This window comes from Pelobates fuscus, chromosome 11, assembly GCF_036172605.1.
Source record: "Pelobates fuscus isolate aPelFus1 chromosome 11, aPelFus1.pri, whole genome shotgun sequence".
In the NCBI taxonomy this organism is placed as follows: Eukaryota; Metazoa; Chordata; class Amphibia; order Anura; family Pelobatidae; genus Pelobates; species Pelobates fuscus.
Genome location: NC_086327.1, coordinates 72,295,095 through 72,316,819, shown reverse-complemented (window position 1 = coordinate 72,316,819; position 21,725 = coordinate 72,295,095). Strand labels below are relative to the sequence as shown.

The 21,725-nt window shown below is 44.2% G+C and overlaps 1 protein-coding gene across 1 annotated transcript in view; it reads left to right on the top strand.

The window, feature by feature from the left end:
- Window positions 1-21,725, top strand: part of LIG1 (DNA ligase 1) — a 381,450-nt gene that overhangs the window by 93,116 nt on the left and 266,609 nt on the right. The window contains exons 6-7 of the mRNA XM_063435935.1: window positions 1,258-1,593; window positions 5,244-5,352. Of these exons, the coding sequence (XP_063292005.1) occupies window positions 1,258-1,593; window positions 5,244-5,352 (445 nt within the window). The remainder of the gene's footprint in view (window positions 1-1,257; window positions 1,594-5,243; window positions 5,353-21,725) is intronic.

Here is a 21,725-nt window from a genome sequence, read left to right as displayed (position 1 = left end):
CTCAACAAAGGCTTGGTTGTCAGCCAACCCCTATACTTAGCAGTCTAGCTCTTGCAAGGATTTGGAGAGTCCATGCCATGTCAGAAAGGGCACACCTGATCCCATTTCAACCATCCACACTCCAGCTCTGTGGGGGCTGAGTATTTTCTGTTGTTGACAGGATATGGATCTGCAAGGCCAGTGTCCCACGTTTCTTCGGCCCAAGGCCTTAGCGGGAGCCTTTGCCTTAAGTCTATTGATCCCTTTATCAGGATTGTTGGCCAATGGGTTCTCCAGGATTTGATTTCCCCCTGGGTGGATGGACTGTGGTGAGGGATTATCTTCAATTGGGCCCCCGGCTCAGAAAAAGAGCGGTTGTTGCGGACAACAGTGCTGCTGTTCCAAGTAGGCCCTGGCCTTGGTGTGAGACAGACATCCAGTTTGCCGTTGTGGGGTGTGGGTTCCAGAATTTCTGGCAGCGCCAAATTTGTCGTAGAAGGAGTTAAGCCACACCTGGTATCTAAGGCCTGTTAGTGGGTGTGGTATCTCCAGCTCGGTGGTCATTTTAGGCTTGCCACGCTGGTCATTTTAGGCTTGCCACGCTTGCCACGCTGGTAGCCTTAAGGTATTACCATGGGGGGAGCAGTTGAGTGGCAGTCCTAACTAATTGATCTGCCATTTCACCCTTCCTGCAGCGGTGTTGGGTTGCAATGGACTCTCCATCAGAAATTCCAACAGGTAAGCCACCCAAAATTTCAAAAGTATCCCTTAGGGCACCAGATAGAGGTAAGTAGCAGATTGAGTTGTTTGTGGCTATCTGACGATCAGAAAATCACTCAGACGGCAAGTATCAAGGGTTTTTAATGAATGGGCATGTATTGTATTTGTTGACATGCATTATGTTTTTCGAGAATTGTATTCATGTTGACTTTTGGGCACGCCCAAAGTGGATGTACACTTTGTTTATGTTTAATTGAGTGTAAAATAAAGAATATTAAAAAAAAAAAAAGAAAATCAGTCAGAATATGTGAGTCAAGCTGGGAGCTCACTAAATGTGCAGCCATCCGCCATGATGCCCAGGCCCCGCCCACCCATCTTACTTTCTTGTCCCCTTCCCTCCCCCTCCTTCTATCCATGCTCCTCCTGGCATTGCTTGTTAATGTGTGAACTTGACATACTGAGTGGATGCAACTTCCTTTACATGCTTTTTTCACCTGTTTATATTTTTATGGGTTTAGTTTAGCATCTGAAATATTTTTTCCTTTTTTATTTCAATAGATCAGCAAGAACTGAAATTGGCTGTAAAGGAACATTCAGAATTGGAGAATGCACAGTTATGCAAAACAGAAGATGAATGTGTACTTACTTTGAACAAGCAGTTACCATTAGTTAGAACACCAGAGAGCTCGGATAATGAACTTTTAAAGGAATCTACACTTAAACTTAATGGCTCACAGTCCCCAAAAACTGAGAGAGAAAAGGAACAGCATTCACATTTCATACCTATTGACGTTAACATGAAGACACCAGTGAATGAAAATGATAGTGATGAGAAAGTTGAAGTTTTTAAAGCAAAGCCTGTAATGACTGGGAAAAGTATCAGTAGTTTCTTTGGTGAGTATATATTTTATAATCTGCTTTGTTTGGTCTTCAGTATTTGAGAAGTTCATTTAAAAAAAAATAAAAAAATTATTGGCAAATAATAGATGCAATGAATCTAATGAAGATGACCAGAACACAAAGATAAAGATTTACCAAGAAAACAATATACAGAGACCAAAAAGTTAGGCTGAAATAAAGCAGCAACTCTCTCTACTTTCATGAGTAGATAATCAATAACTATTGACGACTATTAGAGAAGCTTTTGACTTATATTTATATTGAATATTTGAAGGAAACCATAAATGTCATAAATGTGTTTAAAAAAAAAAGTGCCTATTTTTTTTACAGTATTAATGTAGAATTAAGTGTTTTTGAGCAGGGTCAGCAATAACTGTTTCTTGTTAACACTTAAAATAGTGTTATAGCACAGAAGAATACGTTGGCACTCTGTTAATGCCAATAAGAATGAGAAACAAAGGTTGAATATTAACAAATAAGAATTCTCAGCATTATAACTAGTAATGTTCATTGTCGTGGTTATAGTACTGTAAGTCTGTGGGTGCTTGGTATATGTGGCTGCAGCAAGGATTGCCAATAGGCTCCAAATGTTTAGTAACAAGATTTGGAACCTGGTGATAATTTTTAGTTGCTACAAGCTATGTGCTGTTAACAATAGAAGTTCACAGCAATATTGCCCACAAAGTTGTAAGCGAGCCCTGAATTAGATAGGGCTATTTTAGAAAGCAGCAGGATTGGGACCTTGTCTCTTTACTTTCCCTTCATTGCTATATATTTCAGTGGACTTTTGGATCTCTGGTAAGGGTGTTGTACGGAGTGCAGTGCAGTGACCTTGTTACTTTTAGACACTGAACAACTTAGTTTGACATCTTGGATCCTTTGAGACGTAAGGGGATGAGATTCTACATTTTAGACACTCTTTTGACCACTCAGGGCTACTACAGGAAGGAAATAAAATGTATATTTATATTCAGAAAACTATAAGCTAATTTCAAAGATATTTATATTAAAAATAAGATTATTGTTGGGAGATTTGATTACCGTAATACTCTCTACATATTATTGGAATTAAGATGTGCTTTATGAAATACTTATTTTTCCATAATGTTTATATTTTTGTGTGTGTATATATGTATATATGTATATATATATATATATATATATATATATATATATATATATATAATATATATACTGTACCTTGCACACAGGCTGCCGTTGGATTAAAAAAAACGGGTGCATTACCAGGGCCAAAGCAGTATAAATATAAGTAGTATGGCTGCACTCACGGGTATTTCTTAAAATGTAACTTTTATTTGGTTCCATTAAAAAGAATCGACGTTTCAGTCCAGCCTGTGGACTTTCATCAGGATTAACAGACATTAAAAAACATGTTGCATATAAAGGAGTGCAATAACTATAATAAGTGTAGATAACTCACCCCAGGTGCTGTTTGTGCGATTACCGGCGTCCTATCCGACAGTGTGCGCATGTGCAACAGTACCCCGCCTATTTACGTGATGTCATTACGTTCCGTAACCGCCGTTACCATGGGAACGCGGAACTATACGTCAACGTTACTATAGCAATATTAAATGCTAAATGTGCACCCGGTCAGTGTTGGGAGAAATACAAATATAAGACTTGATGAATGAAAGTGAGAGTGTGCATATATTATTATTAACTATGCGGTGTGAGTGCTATCAGTTGCACAAAAGATCGGAGTGATCCATAGGATGCATAATAAAATAACTAAAGTTATTATTCAAGTATACAATGTAACAAAGTGCCTTAAAGTGCCATCAACATGAATAGTGCTGTATAGATTAGTGATTGTATTAAAGTTCTCTATTTAAAGTGCCAAGTGCTAAAATAAGTGACAAATGATAAAAAAACTATTAAAGTGCTAAAAGTGCAAAATTGCTGATAACTCTATACATGTACACATATTATCATATAAACAAGTATATTTAAAATATTGGTGATAAAGAAATGAGTGGCAAAAAGTAATATAGAGGTGTGTGTGTGTATATATATATATATATATATATATATGTATACAAATTTTTTAGCTGACTGTCTTAAATTATTGATGCAGCAATTAATATTGCATATTAGCAACAATTTAAACCTCTATTATAAGCCACCATTTATGTATCATCAAAAAGTAAAAATAGCAAAATTAATGTACTGATGCGCAATACACAAATAGTTATATATTCTTTGTGCAAGCAAGGGCAAAGAATCTTTCATACTTTCACAGAAAAGAATGTAATGACAGTGACTCATTCAACCCTCTAGGGGAAACTGTATCAAGTTTGTGTATCCAAAAAGCTTCTTTGTTTAAAAGTATCTTCCCCCGATCACCTCCTCTTCTTGATAATGGGATGTGGTCAATCGCCACAAATTTCAATGTGGCCAAAGTATGTCCAAATTCCACAAAGTGTTTTGCCACTGGTTTGTCAGATTGGCCGTCTCTGTAGGCCAACCGTATACTGGGCTAACGCTAAGAGGGACGCAATGCTTAATGGATCGTGAGAGTGACGACTGCCTCTTCCTCCCGACGTTTTCACTTGGCCTCACATGGACCCCTGATAAATTCAGTGGCAGGCACTATATGGTACGAGTCCAGAGCACCCTGTCCAGTTCAGAAGACAAGTAAGTTTCTAGTTGTGCCAAATAAGAGCGCTGGAAGTCGAAAAACTTGTTGGATGCAAGAGCTAGATGAGGACCTCTCTTCAAGGGATACTGTAGTGCCAGGAATACAAACCTGTATTCCTGGCACTACCGATCCCTCTGCCTCCCCCTCCCTCCCGCCCCTCCTAACCAGTAAATAATGGGTTAAAAACCCTTAATTTACTTACCTTATCCCAGCGCCGATGTTCCTCTGCGCTGTGTTGAAGCTCCGCCCCTTCTCCGTCCTGCTACAAGTGGGGTTTAATGCGCTGCAAATGCCGCTCGCACATTAGACCTCCCCATAGGAAAACATTGCATTGATGCTTTCCTATGGGGAAAAAAAATCTGAGGCTGGAGGTCCTCATGCAGAGCGTGAGGACGTCCAGCGTCAGATAACGGATCAAAAGTCCGGTAGACCGCCTGGTCTGGTTGACCGCCACTGAGGGCAGACTTAGTGCTGCAATGTAAACATTGCAGTTCTCTGGAACTGCAATGTTTAACATTGCAGCACTAAGGGCAGAAGGGACACCACACCCAGACCACTTTAATTAGCTGAAGTGGTCTGGGTGCCCACAGTGTCCCTTTATTATTATTTTATTATGTATATAGCACCATCATATTCCGTAGCGCTGTACAATGGGAGATGCTTCTCTCCGCCACGGAGCTCAACCCCCTATTTTTGATTATTCCAATTGAACGGCTTAAACACTTTGGTTGTGTGGACAACCCTGTGATACTCTAGGGACTCTTCCTTTGTCCTTTCAAAAGCAGTGCAATACTTCACTTTTTAACTCGGGGGCAAGAGTTAGTGTCACGATGCCATTGTAAGCTTGCGCTCTTTATTTATTTTCCAGCAGTTGAATAGTCTTCTTGTTTAGTCAATGATTTACACGTACATACACCACATAGTCAAATGTTGTTTACGTGATTCCAGTATCATGAATGATTTCTTAGTTTTTTCCTTTCAGCACCAAGGAAAACTCATGGAAAAATAAAAGAAGAAAATATCCATAAAATGAATATCAGTGATGAGTCTCCTGAAAAACCTCCAGAACCCAAGAAAGCAAAGATTGAAAGGTACAGTTTTAAGACTTGATTTTTCAAACCTTGCATAAATAAAAAAAATGGAAGGGCAGGGGGGGGGGCGGGGGTAGTGTTTGTGTGAACATGTGCAGTTGACCGTATCTAAACTGTAGCATAAATGGGTTGTGTGGATTCCCTGTGTTGCGGACCGTTTCAGCATAAAAGGGGAAAAATCCGTTTAGGCGATAATCCCCTTTTCCATAGACCAGCAGCTACTATAAGCACCAACTTCCCGAACTCCCAAACTGCACGAATTCACCAACTCTCGAACAGCAGACACACGAACCCTGGAAGCAGCCGAACAGGAAAAGCAATACGAACAGCTTACACTCCTGGCAGTCGGCATACGGTCCCCTTTCCCCCCAAGAAAGAGACACACTCCAGCTTCAGGGTTAAACAGCAACAACACTGATTTATTCACACACAGGCTTATATGAGATTCTCCCATGCAAGGGAGGGGTTTACAGTACACCAATCCAGTTTAAGGTACAACCCACACATCTCCTCCCTCCAACATATCTGTTAACACAATTAACAGGGACATAGTTTTACCCAAGTTTTGGATGTACCCTAAATACTTGGGGTACATCCACAAATCCAATATCTCCAGATAGCCCTAGTCTGGAGGAACAACATATGTTAAAATCAGCCCATTCGGATAAAGCGTTCGGGAGTTATGGGCAGGCAAAGTATCCGAAAACAGTTCCATGCATTTTGGCCCTGCGGTCGGTCACAGAAAAGGGAACGAAACAGACGAATTGCCTGGGTTATGGAGCCTAAGGGGGATTCGCATGAATCCCCTAGTTCGTGAGTTTCTTTCTACCGAACGGCGGGCCGTTCGGTAGTTTCCCCACGAAATCCTGGAAGTCTGGAGGTCTCAGCGGTGCTTGCCTAGTCGAGTGTCCGTTTTCAGTTCCAGACGCTCGACGGCAAAACACCGCTGTTCGGTAGTTTAAGATGGCCGCCGCCACGTGTTCGTTTCCCGAATGGCGGCCACCCAGAGGACAAAGACCACACTACACTGATTGCCAATTACCCGTTTGCAACATTGTTGCAAACGGTAATTGGAGGCACACTTAGTCCTGGGTGGTCTGGTTGTTCAGTAGTTTCCTCAATACAATGAATGGAGTGATTCTACCGAACAATCAGATGAATGCTGCATATATATATAACCCAGGTTAACTGCATACATAAATACATACATGAGATCAAAGTATTAAAGGCAGGATAACTGTAATACGCTCCACAGTCTTAAAGGTACAGTATCCCAAAAGTCCCCATAGATCCACGGATGGCCCTTAAAGGCCCAGTAGCAGTAATATACATTATTACATGCCCAAATATAGTTTTTACAGTACAATATGTCCAGGGGCCATAGTCGCAGGGCAGGAGGCTAGCAACCAGGCTTCTCCAGTTCACAGTGGCGAAGTTGGTTTCGCCACACCCTGTCATTACCTCAAGGGTCTTGAGTTGGCCGTTGGCGGTCGCGTGGTAAAGTCTTGGGATCCCCTGTCCCAGAAGTCGGGTTAACGTCTTCGGTTCTTTCCCTGGAGGGAAGGTCTCGTTGTGGGTCAGCGGGAGTAATGGGGATGGTGTGGTGGTGAGTGTCAGTGGTGTGGCCAGTCTGTGCCACACCTGCATCGTGGCTTTGATAAGGGGGTGTGGGGCCGCCAGTTGTCTGCCCTGTTGGTGGTCTAGTCAGGGGAGGATCGAGATGGGTCTGCCTATCTGTGCTGTCTCTATGTCCTAACAGGGTTTGGTCACTCCTGGTTTAGTCCATTCTACTATCCGTTGAATGTGCGAGGCATTATAGTACCCTTTAAAGTCTGGGAGGGCTAGCCCTCCCTTTTCTTTTGGTGGTGTGAGTATATCGTGCTTTATCCTCGCTTTTAATTTGTGCCAGGCGAACCTGAGGGCCATGGACCTGAGGGAGGCAAAGAAGACCTCCGGGATGACGCTGGGGACGGCCTGGAACAGGTACAACACCCGCGGCAGGATATTCATCTTGAGAACCCCCACCCTTCCGAACCATGAAAGCCGCACGCGCTCCCATTCTTTGAGGTCTTTCTGGATGGTGTCCAGCAGCGGTTGGAAGTTGATATGGCGGGATTGATATGTTGAGTATTGTGGATTTGGAGAAGTTTATCTTGAAGTTCGATAGTTCTCCATATACGTTGAATTCCTGCAGTATTGCCGGCATTGTGGTTTCTGGTTTGGTGACGAAGAATAGTAAATCTTCTGCATATGCTGCTACGGAATGCTTTTTCTTCCCTATTTCCAGCCCCGGTATGAGTGGGTTGCTTCGGATCGAGTTCAAAAATGGTTCCAGGGCTAGTACGAATAGGAGGGGTGAGAGGGGGCAACCCTGTCTGGTCCCATTCTTTATTGGGAAGGGGTTGGTGCAGGCTCCATTTACGCACACGCGCGCCGTCGGTTTGGAGTAGTGCGTTCTGACCCAGGCCATCATAAATGGTCCCATCCCCAGCTCTTCTAGCACATGGAACATAAAGTCCCAAGATATCCTGTCAAAGGCCTTCTCTGCGTCCGTTGAGAGCAGAAGAAGGCCTGTGTTGCTGCGGTGTGGATCAGGGCAAGTGCCCTGGTCGTGTTATCCCTCGCTTCCCGTTGCGGGGTGAATCCCACTTGGTCCCCATGGATCAAGTCCGGGAGGTAGGTCTGTAATCTCTGCGAGAGTATCTTGGTGAAGAGTTTCAGGTCGCAGTTGAGCAGGGATATTGGCCGGTAGTTGGCGCATAGTTCAGGGTCCTTCCCTTCCTTAGCGATTAAAATGATGTTTGCTTCAAGGGATTGCGTTGGGATTTGCGTTAAGGGCTGCCAGGAGGCGTGGGATGAGGAGCTCTGAGTACGTTTTATAGTATCTAATTGGGAGGCCATCTGGTCCCGGGCTCTTGCCCTGTTTGGCTCTTTTGAGGGCCCATGCTATTTCCTGTATTGTGATTGGTTCATCTAATTCCGCGCTTGCCTCTTGCGTGAGGCGAGTGCCTATGCGTGATTCTAAATGCTGTGTTATACGTGTTTTCTTCTCTGCTAGCGCTGTATCTGTCTTGTGTGGTTCTAGTGTGTATAGGTCAGCATAATAGGTCCGTATGGTGTCGGCCATGTCTCGTGGCATGCTCTGGATCTTTCCCTGTTTGTCTGATTTTGGGGATGTATGCTGTTGCTCTCTTTTTAGCAATCATGCGGGCGAGGAGGGCGCCGCATTTGTTAGCGTTGGTATAGAAAAACGCCTTGGAGTGTAAGTAGGCTCTGTGGTAGTTGGCATTGAGGATAGAGGAGAGCTCCCTGCGGAGGGCTGTCAGTTGTGCCCCGTCAGCTGGAAGGCGGGTCTGTTTGTGTGTGTCCTCTAACGTTCGTATGTCAGTCAGTAGGGTGGTGAGTCTAGCTGCTTTTGCGCGTTTAAGGGCAGCTCCTTTCGCTATGAAGTGTCCCCTCATCACACACTTGTGAGCTTCCCACAGGCAGAAGGGCGTGATGTCAGGCGTGTCGTTATCTGTGAAATATTGTGCCACTCGTGTTTTGGCTTCCGTCTGCACTACGAGATCGTTAAGAAGGGAGTCGTTGAGCCTCCAGTTGTTGCAAGTGGGTCTGAATAGTGGGGACGTCAATGTCAGCAGGACCGGGGCATGGTCAGACCAGGTCGCCGTGCCTATAGCGGTCCGTCGGATTTCTGTCAAGTGGTAATGTGGCATTAGAAAATAGTCTATCCTCAAATATGTCCCGTTGAGAGTCGAGTAAAAGGTGTAGTTACGTTCTTCTGGGTGAGTCGCTCTCCAGCAGTCTACAAGTCGGTGGTCATGTAGGGTCTTATCTATGTTCTTTAGAATGTGTCTGGGTAACGTTGAGGTGCCTGTTGACGTGTCTACAGTCGGTTTCAGGGCTACATTCAGGTCTCCCCCCATTATCAAACATCCCGTGGCGAATTTCACTATGGCCCTGGTCGTGGAGCTTAGAAAATGGTGTTGGCGCCTGTTAGGAGCGTAGAGGCATGTAAACGTGTAGGGTCGGTCAGCTATCATTCCTTTCACGCATATGTATCGTCCCTGTTTGTCACTGAGAGTGTCGGTGAGGTCAAAGTGTAGTGACTTGTGAATCAGAATCGCCGTGCCTTTAGTTTTCCCTTACGGGTTATTACTGAGAAAGATTGTATCTTTGGTCTGTGAGCTTAGGGGCCTGACCCTCTTTAAAGTGAGTTTCCTGGATTCGTACTTAGTGCGCTCTTTGACTGTGGAAGTGGCGGAGCGCATTAGAACGCTTTTCTGGTACGTTCAAACCTTTTGCATTGATGGAAAGGAGGTTAATCTCCGCTCTCGTGTGTGTGGTATGCGTATGCATGGCCAAGGTTGTCGGCTTGTGTGGGGGGGGAGGAGGGAGGGGGGAGAGGAGTTGGTGTGGTCAGTGGTGGGAGGGTGTGGGTGACGTAAAGGCTGTGCAGCTGGTGCAGACCTTAGCTTTTCCCTCCTCCCCGGGGGCCCCCGGAGCGAGAGCCACGCACTTGAAAAAGTAACAAATTCAACCGATAACAGTTAACCGTGTTGCTAACTATGTAACCTAGTAAGGTAAAGGTGTAGGCTAGGTGGGAGTCGGCTTGGCCGTACCAGTCGGCTCAGTCGAGTCCCCCCGCCGTAAACTGTACACCCCTGTCCGGTGGGAGCGTGGCCTGTCTCCTCCTCGTCTCCAAGGGTCGATGCCTGTCTTACAGTCGGGGTCAGGAGTCTGGTGTGGTACTAAAGTGTGCCCTTTCAGAGGGCAGTGTGTGGGAGACCTTTTCCTAACTAGTGTCCTCCGTCCTCACCCGCCTAGAAGATTGTCTAGCCAGCCTCTATTGGTAGTGTCAGTTGGGGGACCCGCACCTCAGGTGTCATTCCGTGTCCAGGGTGTCTAGCCTGGCCTGTACGGCTTGTGTGGTCTGGACTACTTTCGTGTAGTGACTTCACCCCTCTATCCTCCCTCATCTCGGCCCGTGGGTCAGTCAACCTTGTGAGAGTGGCCTTGTCAATCGTGTATTTCCCCCGGTGGTGCTACCCATGCGGGTCTCCCAAGTTTCTGCCCCCCCCCTGTCTACATTGGGAGGTTTATTACTTTACTGTCTCATTTGATGGTGGGGGCCTGGGGGGGGCAGGGGGGGGTTCGGCTTGCTCGTGACTAGGTGGTGGCCTCTCTGCTGACCTCTTCGGCCTACTACTTTGGGGGGGGGGGGGGGATCTACCCTTCCCCCCTTCCCCCCAATGAGAAGAGCCCAAGCAAGAGTTCAAGTCCCCATAGTGTCCCACTTTGCCCCCCACCCCTCCCAAAGTACACAGCGGAAGTTGAAAAGTGGTGCCCCTGTGTAAGGCCTGTGTGTTTGTGGGGCTTAGGGCCCAAGTGTATGCGATTATAGTTACGTGTTCCGCGTGTCCCCTCCTGCCTCCAGGTTCGCTTGATGTGGCTAGCGGGTCGCCCCGGCCGGCCTCACAGTTTCCGTCCGGGTTCTCTGCCGTCGTTGTGGCTGTGGCTGTCCCCGTTGTGGCGGTGGTGGGTTGTTGTAGTAGTATAATGTTTTTAACTTTATAAAGTTTAATGAGAAAACAATAAAGTAAATTACTTTTAGGTTGATGCTGCAAGACTAAATATTTGATATCTGGTTCGATTTTTGTAAGGAACAAAGTAGGGATTGACCGATATTGATTTTTTAGAGCCGATACCGATAATCTGTGAACTTTCAGGCCGATAGCCGATAGCCGATAACTTGCCGATATTCTGTACATTTACCATTTTGAAAAAATAAACTATTTCTAACGGTAAATGCACAAAATATACATGCCACATGTAGTGGATGAAGTGTATTTAGACAGGGGAGCTGTGTGTGTAGTGGATGCAGTGTGTATTTGTGTAGTGTGTGTATAGTGAATGCAGTGAGTGTTTGTCTAGTGTGTATATATAGTGAATGCAGTGTGTGTGTATAGTGAATGCAGAGTGTGTTTGTGTAGTGTGTATAGTGAATGCAGTGTGTGTGTGTGTTTGTGTAGTGTGTGTATATAATGCAGTGTGTGTGTATGTAATGCAGTGTGTGTTTGTGTAGTGTGTATGATAATCGGTCGATACCTAAAATTAAGGTCTCCTCTTTCGGTGATATTCAGACGACTTCTCTGTTTGCGCATAATATGATTTCTCCCCTCCTCAATTCCCCTCCCCACCTTTCTCCCCCCCCCCCCTTTTATTTTTATTTTTTAACCTTCCTTATAGCGACGCCCAGTAGGAAGGCTGAGCTTGGTATCTCACTTGCTATTACTTACTATAGCCCACTATAACAGACAGGCACACATACATACATTCAGACACACACACACACACAGGCAGGCACAGACAGACAGGCAGGCAGGCACACACAGGCAGGCAGGCACACACAGACAGGCAGGCAGGCACACACAGGCAGGCAGGCACACACAGGCAGGCAGGCACACACAGACAGGCAGGCAGGCACACACAGACAGGCAGGCAGGCACACACACAGGCAGGCAGGCACACACACAGACAGGCAGGCACACAGGCAGACAGGCACGCGCACGGGCAGACAGCACGCGCACGGGCAGACAGGCGCGCACGCACAGAGGCAGACAGGCGCGCACGCACAGAGGCAGACAGGCGCGCACGCACAGAGGCAGACAGGCGCGCACGCACAGAGGCAGACAGGCGCGCACGCACAGAGGCAGACAGGCGCGCACGCACAGAGGCAGACAGGCGCGCACGCACAGAGGCAGACAGGCGCGCACGCACAGAGGCAGACAGGCGCGCACGCACAGAGGCAGACAGGCGCGCACGCACAGAGGCAGACAGGCGCGCACGCACAGAGGCAGACAGGCGCGCACGCACAGAGGCAGACAGGGGCCGCAAGTGGTGATGGCGGTACCCGGTCACAGGGGTACTGCCGGCTCGTGCCCGCACACCCACCCAATCTGTCAAAAAAGTAGAAAATCCTGAAACGCCCACTAGTGGGCGGTAGGGACCAGGTTGACGACACATGGTTTAGAGGTTTCTGTGTGCAGCTGTTGCTTTATTTATAGTAACCAACCAGCAGGCTGTCATTATGTTGGTTCTGGCTTTGGAACACATATGAGTAGTGTGCTTTATTACTGCTAACCTAGATTGACTGATCCAGGTAACAGCAGAATTGTGGGCAGGCTGCTTGCAGTCAGTGGCAATTAAGCACATGATGCTATCCATTCCATTCATGATCTCTTGATGTACTTCCAGTCGTGTTTTGGGCATTAAAATTGAAATCTCATTTGTCAATAACTTATCGGACTACAGGGCTCTAGTCAGTATAGTTGGGATATGTTACACTGGCCCAGCATGTTAAAAGGCAAGGTAAGTGCTTTTTTCTTTTAGATTAAAATGCTCTCTTTGCTTTTTGTTTAATAATTTGTTATAGATCTTTAAGTCTTTCAATTTGTGGGCTTTTTTTTTGTTATTATTCAACTCACGAGCGCGAGAAGTCAACTTCAAAGTATGCGACTAGGTGGATATACAGGTACAGACAGTAATACAGTTTGTCCAAAAAAAATAACAGTTGAGTTTTTAATGTTCGTAATGTGAGCGACACCTCGAGCTGGGCAGACTAGTTACTGGCCTTGTGAGTCGTAGGCCTGGAGTAAAGTTGCCTTGCGATAACATATACTAGGGTTGGTAGTGGGCATATCAGTGTGCACAGCGACAAACTAAGGCCAGCATGTGTAGAATAAATTAAATGAACTGTAAAAAAGGGGGCAAATGAAGTAGTAACTAGAATGACTATGGATCAGACTGTTCAGGAGTGTGCCGACCGTACGGCTAATCAGTAATGCAGGGAAACAAGGGTACTTCTGACAACAGGCCTAGCCTTAAGATTACCACCTCCCAACTTTGCTGGAATATGCATTTTGTCTAATAGGGAGAGGTGGAGAGAATATGTCTAAGTGCCCGAGCCTATGGAAGCAATGTGTAGGCATCTATAAAAAGTTTTAAGGCAACAGTGTATGTGTGAGTTATATTAGGAAATAAATATAGGAGGCTTGGAGGCTTTTCAGCTATGTAACTATAAGACCACATGCTTCTCTGCGGAGGTCTGCACCACTCTGACTGCCCACGAGGCCTGTCAGGTCAGTGCGGAACACGTCTACCTGATTGAATCTCCACTCCGCGGGTCTAGTGTCTGCTGCATAGATTGTGTCAGACCCAAGCACCCCATGTCCAGGGTCAAATCCTTAGAGGTGTCGGAGAGGTCCTTGAGGTTGGCGGCCATTCTGTGCCCGTGGGCGCCCTCTGCTTGTTTGAACACATCGCCGATATGCATGCTTGATCTGGGCTTTATCAGGTTTTTTTTTTTTTGTCTTGTGAACCATGCTAGTCGTATTTGTGAGATCCGCCATCTCCAAGCTCTGGATTCTGTGTTTTGTGTGTAAAACAAACACAATTACGAGGGGGCTTAGCTTAACAGCACAGTGGAGAGGTCTCCCCCGTTAGCTTGACAGGGGCTAGAGAGTGTGAAGTGCCGCTGAGATAAGTCCAACAGCCCGACTGCCACTGTAGTCAGGGCCGGTGCAAGGATTTTTGGGTACATAGGCGAAGATGTATCTCCCCCCCCCCCCCCCCCCCCCCCAATTCAAAAATAACATCTTCACCTATGTGCCTCTTAACCAGCCCCTCTCCCCGTCTATTATTGGTCCCCTCCCCTCCCTTCCCTGACCCTTAGTGTTCTTCTGACAGTCACACACACTCAATGACAAACACAGAGACTCACTGATTGACACTCATTGACAGACACACTGATAGTCACACACAGACTCAATGGCAAAGATACTCTCACTGATTTGACACACTCACAAACACACACTGACAGACACACATACACTGACACACTCATACACTCACATGCAACACTCAATCACTCACAGACACACATACACTCACTCACGCACACACTCAGTCACTCACAGACACACATACACTCAGACACACATACACACAGTCACTCACAGTCACTCACAGACACACATACACTAACTCACACACAGTCACTCACAGAGACACATACTCACACACATACATACAGACACTCACACAGACACACTCACACAGACAGACACTCTCACACACAGACACATCACATACATTCACAAATTATTTTAATAAATAAATAATATCCACCCAGCCTCCCTACCTGGAGAGCTGGTGTGGATCATTCCCTGGGGTCCAGTGGGGCTGCTGGGCGGCGTGCGGCAGTGCTGCGATCAGGCGCGGCGAGGGAGCTCTAACCTCTCTGCTCTGCTCCCTCGCGTGCTGTCTGCTGATGCCGCGGGAGCTGGAATATGACGTCATATTCCAGCTCCCGCGGCATCACTAGACAGCGCGCGAGGGAGCAGAGCAGAGAGGTTAGAGCTCCCTCGCCGCGCCTGATCGCAGCACTGCCGCGCCGGGGGCGGAGATGGTGGCCGGCAGGAGGGAGAGATTCCCTCCTGCCGGTCACTGAAATCTTGCGCCCCCGCAGCCGGTGCGCCCTAAGGCGGCCGCCTGTGCCGCCTTATGGATGCGCCGGCCCTGACTGTAGTTACTGAGATGGGGTGGCGATCCCAAGAATAGCTTCCTCTAACCCCAAAGGCACAGCGTGATATTAGACAGATGCTGCTGTAGCAGACTTGCCTTGTGTTCGGTTGTCCGTACCCCCTTGTTTGTCTCCCGAATGGGACGCCGCCCAGCAGCCCCACTGGACCCCAGGGAATGATCCACACCAGCTCTCCAGGTAGGGAGGCTGGGTGGATATTATTTATTTATTAAAATAATTTGTGAATGTATGTGATGTGTCTGTGTGTGAGAGTGTCTGTCTGTGTGTGTGTGAGTGTCTGTGGTCCCCCTTTTTATATGCCCCCGAACACAGACCTCCCCTGGCAGTTAACCACAAATTCAGAGCTTTACCTGAATGGCGATTCAGTTCTACTGAACCGATCTGAGCGCTCTTTAGATTTGTTGGGCGCTCAGATCAGAGCTATTCAGGGATATACACATTGTGGGGTTCCTGTGAATTATAACTGGTTTTGTGGTATTTTGTATATATGCTGTATATTTTCCTGTACCTGAGAGATAGTTACTCAGTTTTGACTACGTTGTCAAACGCTATCTGACAAAATCAACCTGATGACTGCACTCAAGGGGAAGACACCCCATGAATTTGAGTCATGCCACATCACCCTCTTTCAGGACTTGAGGAGGTCCACATTGCTCTGGCATAAATCAATGCAGCCCATTACCATAGATCTCCAAACTGCAGAACTATCCTACCGGTGGGTGACTCCGGGGTCACTTAGTCACCAAGGATGGGAAAAGGCACAAGGCCCCAGATACCATGGAAGGTCCAGCTCTACTAGCGACTTTAACTTTAGCGTAAATAAACTACCTACCTGCATTTGTTCCCATGAATAGTGGAGATTTAACGACCTGACCCATCTCCTGCAATCTATTTACCATTTATATGTTTGCGTGGATTTTCTTATGTTAATACTGTCTTATTTAAAATCTAATGTTTTGATAGCTTCACTCTAGGTGGTCAAAAGACTTGCTATGCTCTGTGCCCATATAGCATGTGTAAGGCCTTCCAATGCTGACTTACTAAGAACCGTTGATACAACCCCCCCTCCCCACACATCCTAGACGCATATGACCGGTTATACCCAGCACGGGTGACTGTGATGCTCCAATCTCTAGATTGCTTTTTACTAGTTTTCCATTCTATAGCTGTATAGGATTATTCACCTGGCATGGATTAGTCCACATTGTCAACTATATACAGCTATGTTGCCGCCACAGCACCCAAAGTGCTGATCCCTGAAAGATACCAGAAAGATACTACATGCAGCTTCAGCAACTAGTTTTTCACTATCACATGTAGACACGCTATTGGTGATACACGTACATTATGTGGTCTATTACTCTGCGGTCCAATGTTAACTATATCTGACATCCTGATGCCATTGTCGAGCCCATTATTTACAAAATAGTGCAATGTTTAACCCCTTAAGGACCAAACTTCTGGAATAAAAGGGAATCCTGACATGTCGCACATGTCATGTGTCCTTAAGGGGTTAAGCAAGTCATGCTTTCCTATCCTTATGTTCACTGTTAAATGTATTAATATATTTTGTTGTGACACTGCTATTGTCTTTTGCACGCAAAAATAAAGAATTCAAAAAATAAAATTAAGATAACAACAAGAGTACGGAGCCAATCAAACATTAGTCTTTCCAGGTCAACCACTTCAAATTTATGCCCTTTGATCTCTGATCCAGAAAAATCTGTAAAAGATGGAAAGCCATAAGATTAAAGCAACAGCAAAGTTGAGTTGCTTTAGGTGTAAAATTATTTTGTCTGATGGTTGCAGAAAGAAGATATACATATAGTATTCTAAGAAAACTGTGAAATCAAAACTGGAAAATACCTTTTTTTTCGAGGCTTCAAAATCATTTTTAACAGGTTTGATAAAGTTAAAATTATTGCGTTTGTTAAGTCTGCATACTTCCCAATTATCACTATTAGAAGGCTTCGGAAATGTAATATTTTATGGATTCTTGGGAATCATTTAAGAATCTGAATTTTCATTTGGGGGAAATGTTCTAGCTCCTCTGCAGAGAGCCTATCTTTAGTATACTCTGAACTTGAAATAAGAGGCTTCATGGAAGAAGCAATTCAGAAATTTTGAATCAGATTACAAATTTGGAGGTTGGTGATAATAACTATAAGAAAATTAGAGGTTCTCCTTCATCAGGGACCTTCTAACCCAATGTAATGGAAAAAAAAAAATCACCACAGAAAATAGAGTATTTCCTCTAATCTCAAAGCTCATTCTGCTAGAACAATGGGGACTTCGCACAGAAGCATATGTATCAACATAAAAGATTTGCAGAGCTGCCCTGTGGACATATTTAAATATGTTCACAAAACATGAAGGTTCTCACAAGAAGCTTCTTTCAGTCATAAGTTGTTGCATGCAGTTATTTCGTAAAAAAGAAATATTGACCCACCTGTTTCTTGTTTGTTTAGCTTGTTACATCCCATGCAAAAGAAAAATATTTTGCTGACCATAAATTCTTGTTGGTATTAATGGTAATACTGTTTTCCCTGATTTTAAAGTTTGTATCTTTGCAGCATTTAAGTTGCATTGTCTATCACTGAAGTTTGATAAATGATGTACTTATAGGCAGAGTATTAGAGGAGATATTTAAATTTAACTACTTCAGTAGCATACAAATCTATAACGAAGGCTCCAGACGCATTTGTAAGGTACTTCTGCTAATACTAGGGAAAATAAAATTTATTACAATTTCTGTGTGTTTTTAAAACATTTGATTTTTTTTATTTTTAAGTACTTGCTAAATTATCGAAGTGCCAAAATGATTAAAATACTGTATGGGCATCGACGTGAATTCCTTCTAATTTCTAAACGGTTGATCTAAAAGTACCTTGTACATCACTCTGTATCAGTGAGAAATACAACTATCATCACTCTTGATGGTGCCATAAAAGTCACTCATCGTATATCTACTAATTATATGTATCAAATTACAGGCAGTGACAATTCCAAGACCTTTAACACTAGATTTTTTTTAACTGCAAGATTGAGAGGGGCAGCATATCTCTTTACTTGCAATTGTGGGGAAAAATATATTGGCAAAACTTTTCGTCAATTTAAACTGAGGATTTTGGAACACGTCCATTCGGTCAATGGTTACTGACATGTGATACCACAACTTTTAGACATTTAAAAATTTCCCATGGTGGGTCATCTGAGCGTGTACGTTTCTGTGAGATCTAATTAGTGAAAATGGAGCAAAGAGGAAACATTGACAAAATACTTTAACGCAGAGAATGTTTCTGGATCTATAATATGATTTATATGATTTACGTAATTTTTTCTATTCTGCTTTTACATTTTTTTTCCCCCATTGCAAATGTGTAGTTACCTGCCTTATCTTATATCTTGAGTACTATCGTATATGTGGATTATTGTACTAGTTTAGTTTAGACAAATAACATTTATTATTGTATATATATTTAGTTATTTGGCTTCCTAGCCGTTGGTGAGGAAGCCTGGAGCACTTCAACCCCAGTTGCCCAGGCTTGACCATGGTCTCTCTGGAGTTTTTTACCCGACTAGCCCTTCTTGTCCCCTCTGCATATTCATCGGCAGCCCTTCTTCATAGCAGGTTATCGTCCCCTCTGCCTATTTCGTTGCAGCCCTTTTTCCAGTGTGATTGCTGTTGCTTTCACAAAGGCACTTGCTGTTCTCAGGCCTAGCTCTCTTGAGTTGTCCCAGGGCTAGAGGGATTAGGCAGCCAGCCAACAGGTCTGAAGACTTTGTTACTGGGATCCCTAAAAATCCACACAGGACACAGCTCCAAAAGGAACCAACATACAAAACGTTCTTTCGTGAGACTGGCCGAAATACTCCTTACATGTAACTTATGATGAACAAAAAAATAAAAATCAAATTGTATAAGACTACATACAGGGACTTCTAATGACATTATAAAATATTAATAAAGGTGTGGGGAAGACCTTAACAAAATATCTCTCCTGCCTGCAGAATTAGCAATATGCAAATCTATCTTAATATGCAAATTGACAAGCCTTGCTATTCAGGTAGTGCATATAGCTGTGGCTACCAACAGAGGGTCGCTATATAGGCTCCATAGCTAATTCCACTTAGTTGGTTACAAGCATCAGAAGGACAGGAGACCACAAAACAATTCACAATATACAGATACATTAAGAACACCTTCACCTATAATGGGCACAGGGTGATTTAGACATAGGAGCAGTTTAGGAACCTTTGTAAAGTGTCCTTCTGCTCCCAGTGATGGTGACTACCGTCACATTTGGGTTGCAGTATTTTTTCTTTGTTTTTTTTTATCCATCATTCCAGTAATCTTGAATAAATTAGTTATAGGGACATTTTTTGGATACCATCACCTAAACGGCAACTCCAATGTGACACCTGCTATATACAGATTTCAATGATACATTGGTGATCTTTGCAATGGTTTTTTGGTTATGTTAATTGTATGCATTCATTATTAGATCTTTTATTGAAGATTAGATACACAGATGGTTATCCATACAATGGAGACATATTTTGTTTGTTTTTACTGGGTCATGTGATACTTTGACACACTTAAGTCAGCCTGGTTTGGAGATCTTTACGATGTGACAAGTTATCTCATGGGTCTCTCACTCTTCTTTCTTTTTGATGTCCCGAACATTATGTGTGGATCTTTTTGAATTTTAGATGGGGCATGTTACCTAAATGGTTTTATAATTCATGTTTCACAATTGTATCCATTCCTCTGGCCCTGTAAGAGAATATTCAATAAGGTGTATTCCTCATATGTGCAAGATGCTTCAGCTTTAATGTTTAGGGAATAGTAAATGATGGATACATTGTTAATATGCTACTTGGCTTTTTGCATACTCCGCTGGAGGCGCCTAATTAATATTGAGATTTTTACCAAAATATTATTTAGATTGCTATTTTTTCTTTAATTTTACTTTTGCGAACACTGAAGCAGAGCATTCTTGATTGCCTTTCAGTTATTTACCTTTGGATTGCTTCTTGGTCCATATGACAATATAGGGCTGTCCGTTAGCGGAATCTTCCTCCGCTGTGTGCTTCGCCTGTAGGCTGGACTGCAGCCAGTGGGTGTATTTGTGGACATGTATCATCCATACAGAGAAGGTGGCTTCTTTGCTTTACTTGAAGAGCTCCAGGAGGCAGGTACTTCTACACCATGGCAAAACAGATTGGTGGAAGTCTTCGAGGTTGGCAATGCTTATACTTTCTTACAACTGCTATTCCTTCACTTTCACTGTGGCCCCTGACAAACGTGCACCTCTGCATCGAAATGGTTGCCGGGCATTTTACTTCTTTCACTGATTGCACAGTACACTTTACATCACTGTCAGTATACAGAGAGTGCAGAATTATTAGGCAAGTTGTATTTTTGAGGATTAATTTTATTATTGAACAACAACCATGTTCTCAATGAACCCAAAAAACTCATTAATATCAAAGCTGAATATTTTTGGAAGTAGTTTTTAGTTTGTTTTTAGTTATAGCTATTTTAGGGGGATATCTGTGTGTACAGGTGACTATTACTGTGCATAATTATTAGGCAACTTAACAAAAAACAAATATATACCCATTTCAATTATTTATTTTTACCAGTGAAACCAATATAACATCTCAACATTCACAAATATACATTTCTGACATTCAAAAACAAAACAAAAACAAATCAGTGACCAATATAGCCACCTTTCTTTGCAAGGACACTCAGAAGCCTGCCATCCATGGATTCTGTCAGTGTTTTGATCTGTTCACCATCAACATTGCGTGCAGAAGAAACCACAGCCTCCCAGACACTGTTCAGAGAGGTGTACTGTTTTCCCTCCTTGTAAATCTCACATTTGATGATGGACCACAGGTTCTCAATGGGGTTCAGATCAGGTGAACAAGGAGGCCATGTCATTAGATTTTCTTCTTTTATACCCTTTCTTGCCAGCCACGCTGTGGAGTACTTGGACGCGTGTGATGGAGCATTGTCCTGCATGAAAATCATGTTTTTCTTGAAGGATGCAGACTTCTTCCTGTACCACTGTAGGACTGGGAGTTGAGCTTGACTCCATCCTCAACCCGAAAAGGCCCCACAAGCTCATCTTTGATGATACCAGCCCAAACCAGTACTCCACCTCCACCTTGCTGGCGTCTGAGTCGGACTGGAGCTCTCTGCCCTTTACCAATCCAGCCACGGGCCCATCCATCTGGCCCATCAAGACTCACTCTCATTTCATCAGTCCATAAAACCTTAGAAAAATCAGTCTTGAGATATTTGTTGGCCCAGTCTTGACGTTTCAGCTTGTGTGTCTTGTTCAGTGGTGGTCGTCTTTCAGCCTTTCTTACCTTGGCCATGTCTCTGAGTATTGCACACCTTGTGCTTTCGGGCACTCCAGTGATGTTGCAGCTCTGAAATATGGCCAAACTGGTGGCAAGTGGCATCTTGGCAGCTGCACGCTTGACTTTTCTCAGTTCATGGTCAGTTATTTTGCGCCTTGGTTTCTCCACACGCTTCTTGCGACCCTGTTGACTATTTTGAATGAAACGCTTGATTGTTCGATGATCACGCTTCAGAAGCTTTGCAATTTTAAGAGTGCTGCATCCCTCTGCAAGATATCTCACTAATTTTGACTTTTCTGAGCCTGTCAAGTCCTTCTTTTGACCCATTTTGCCAAAGGAAAGGAAGTTGCCTAATAATTATGCACACTTGATATAGGGTGTTGATGTCATT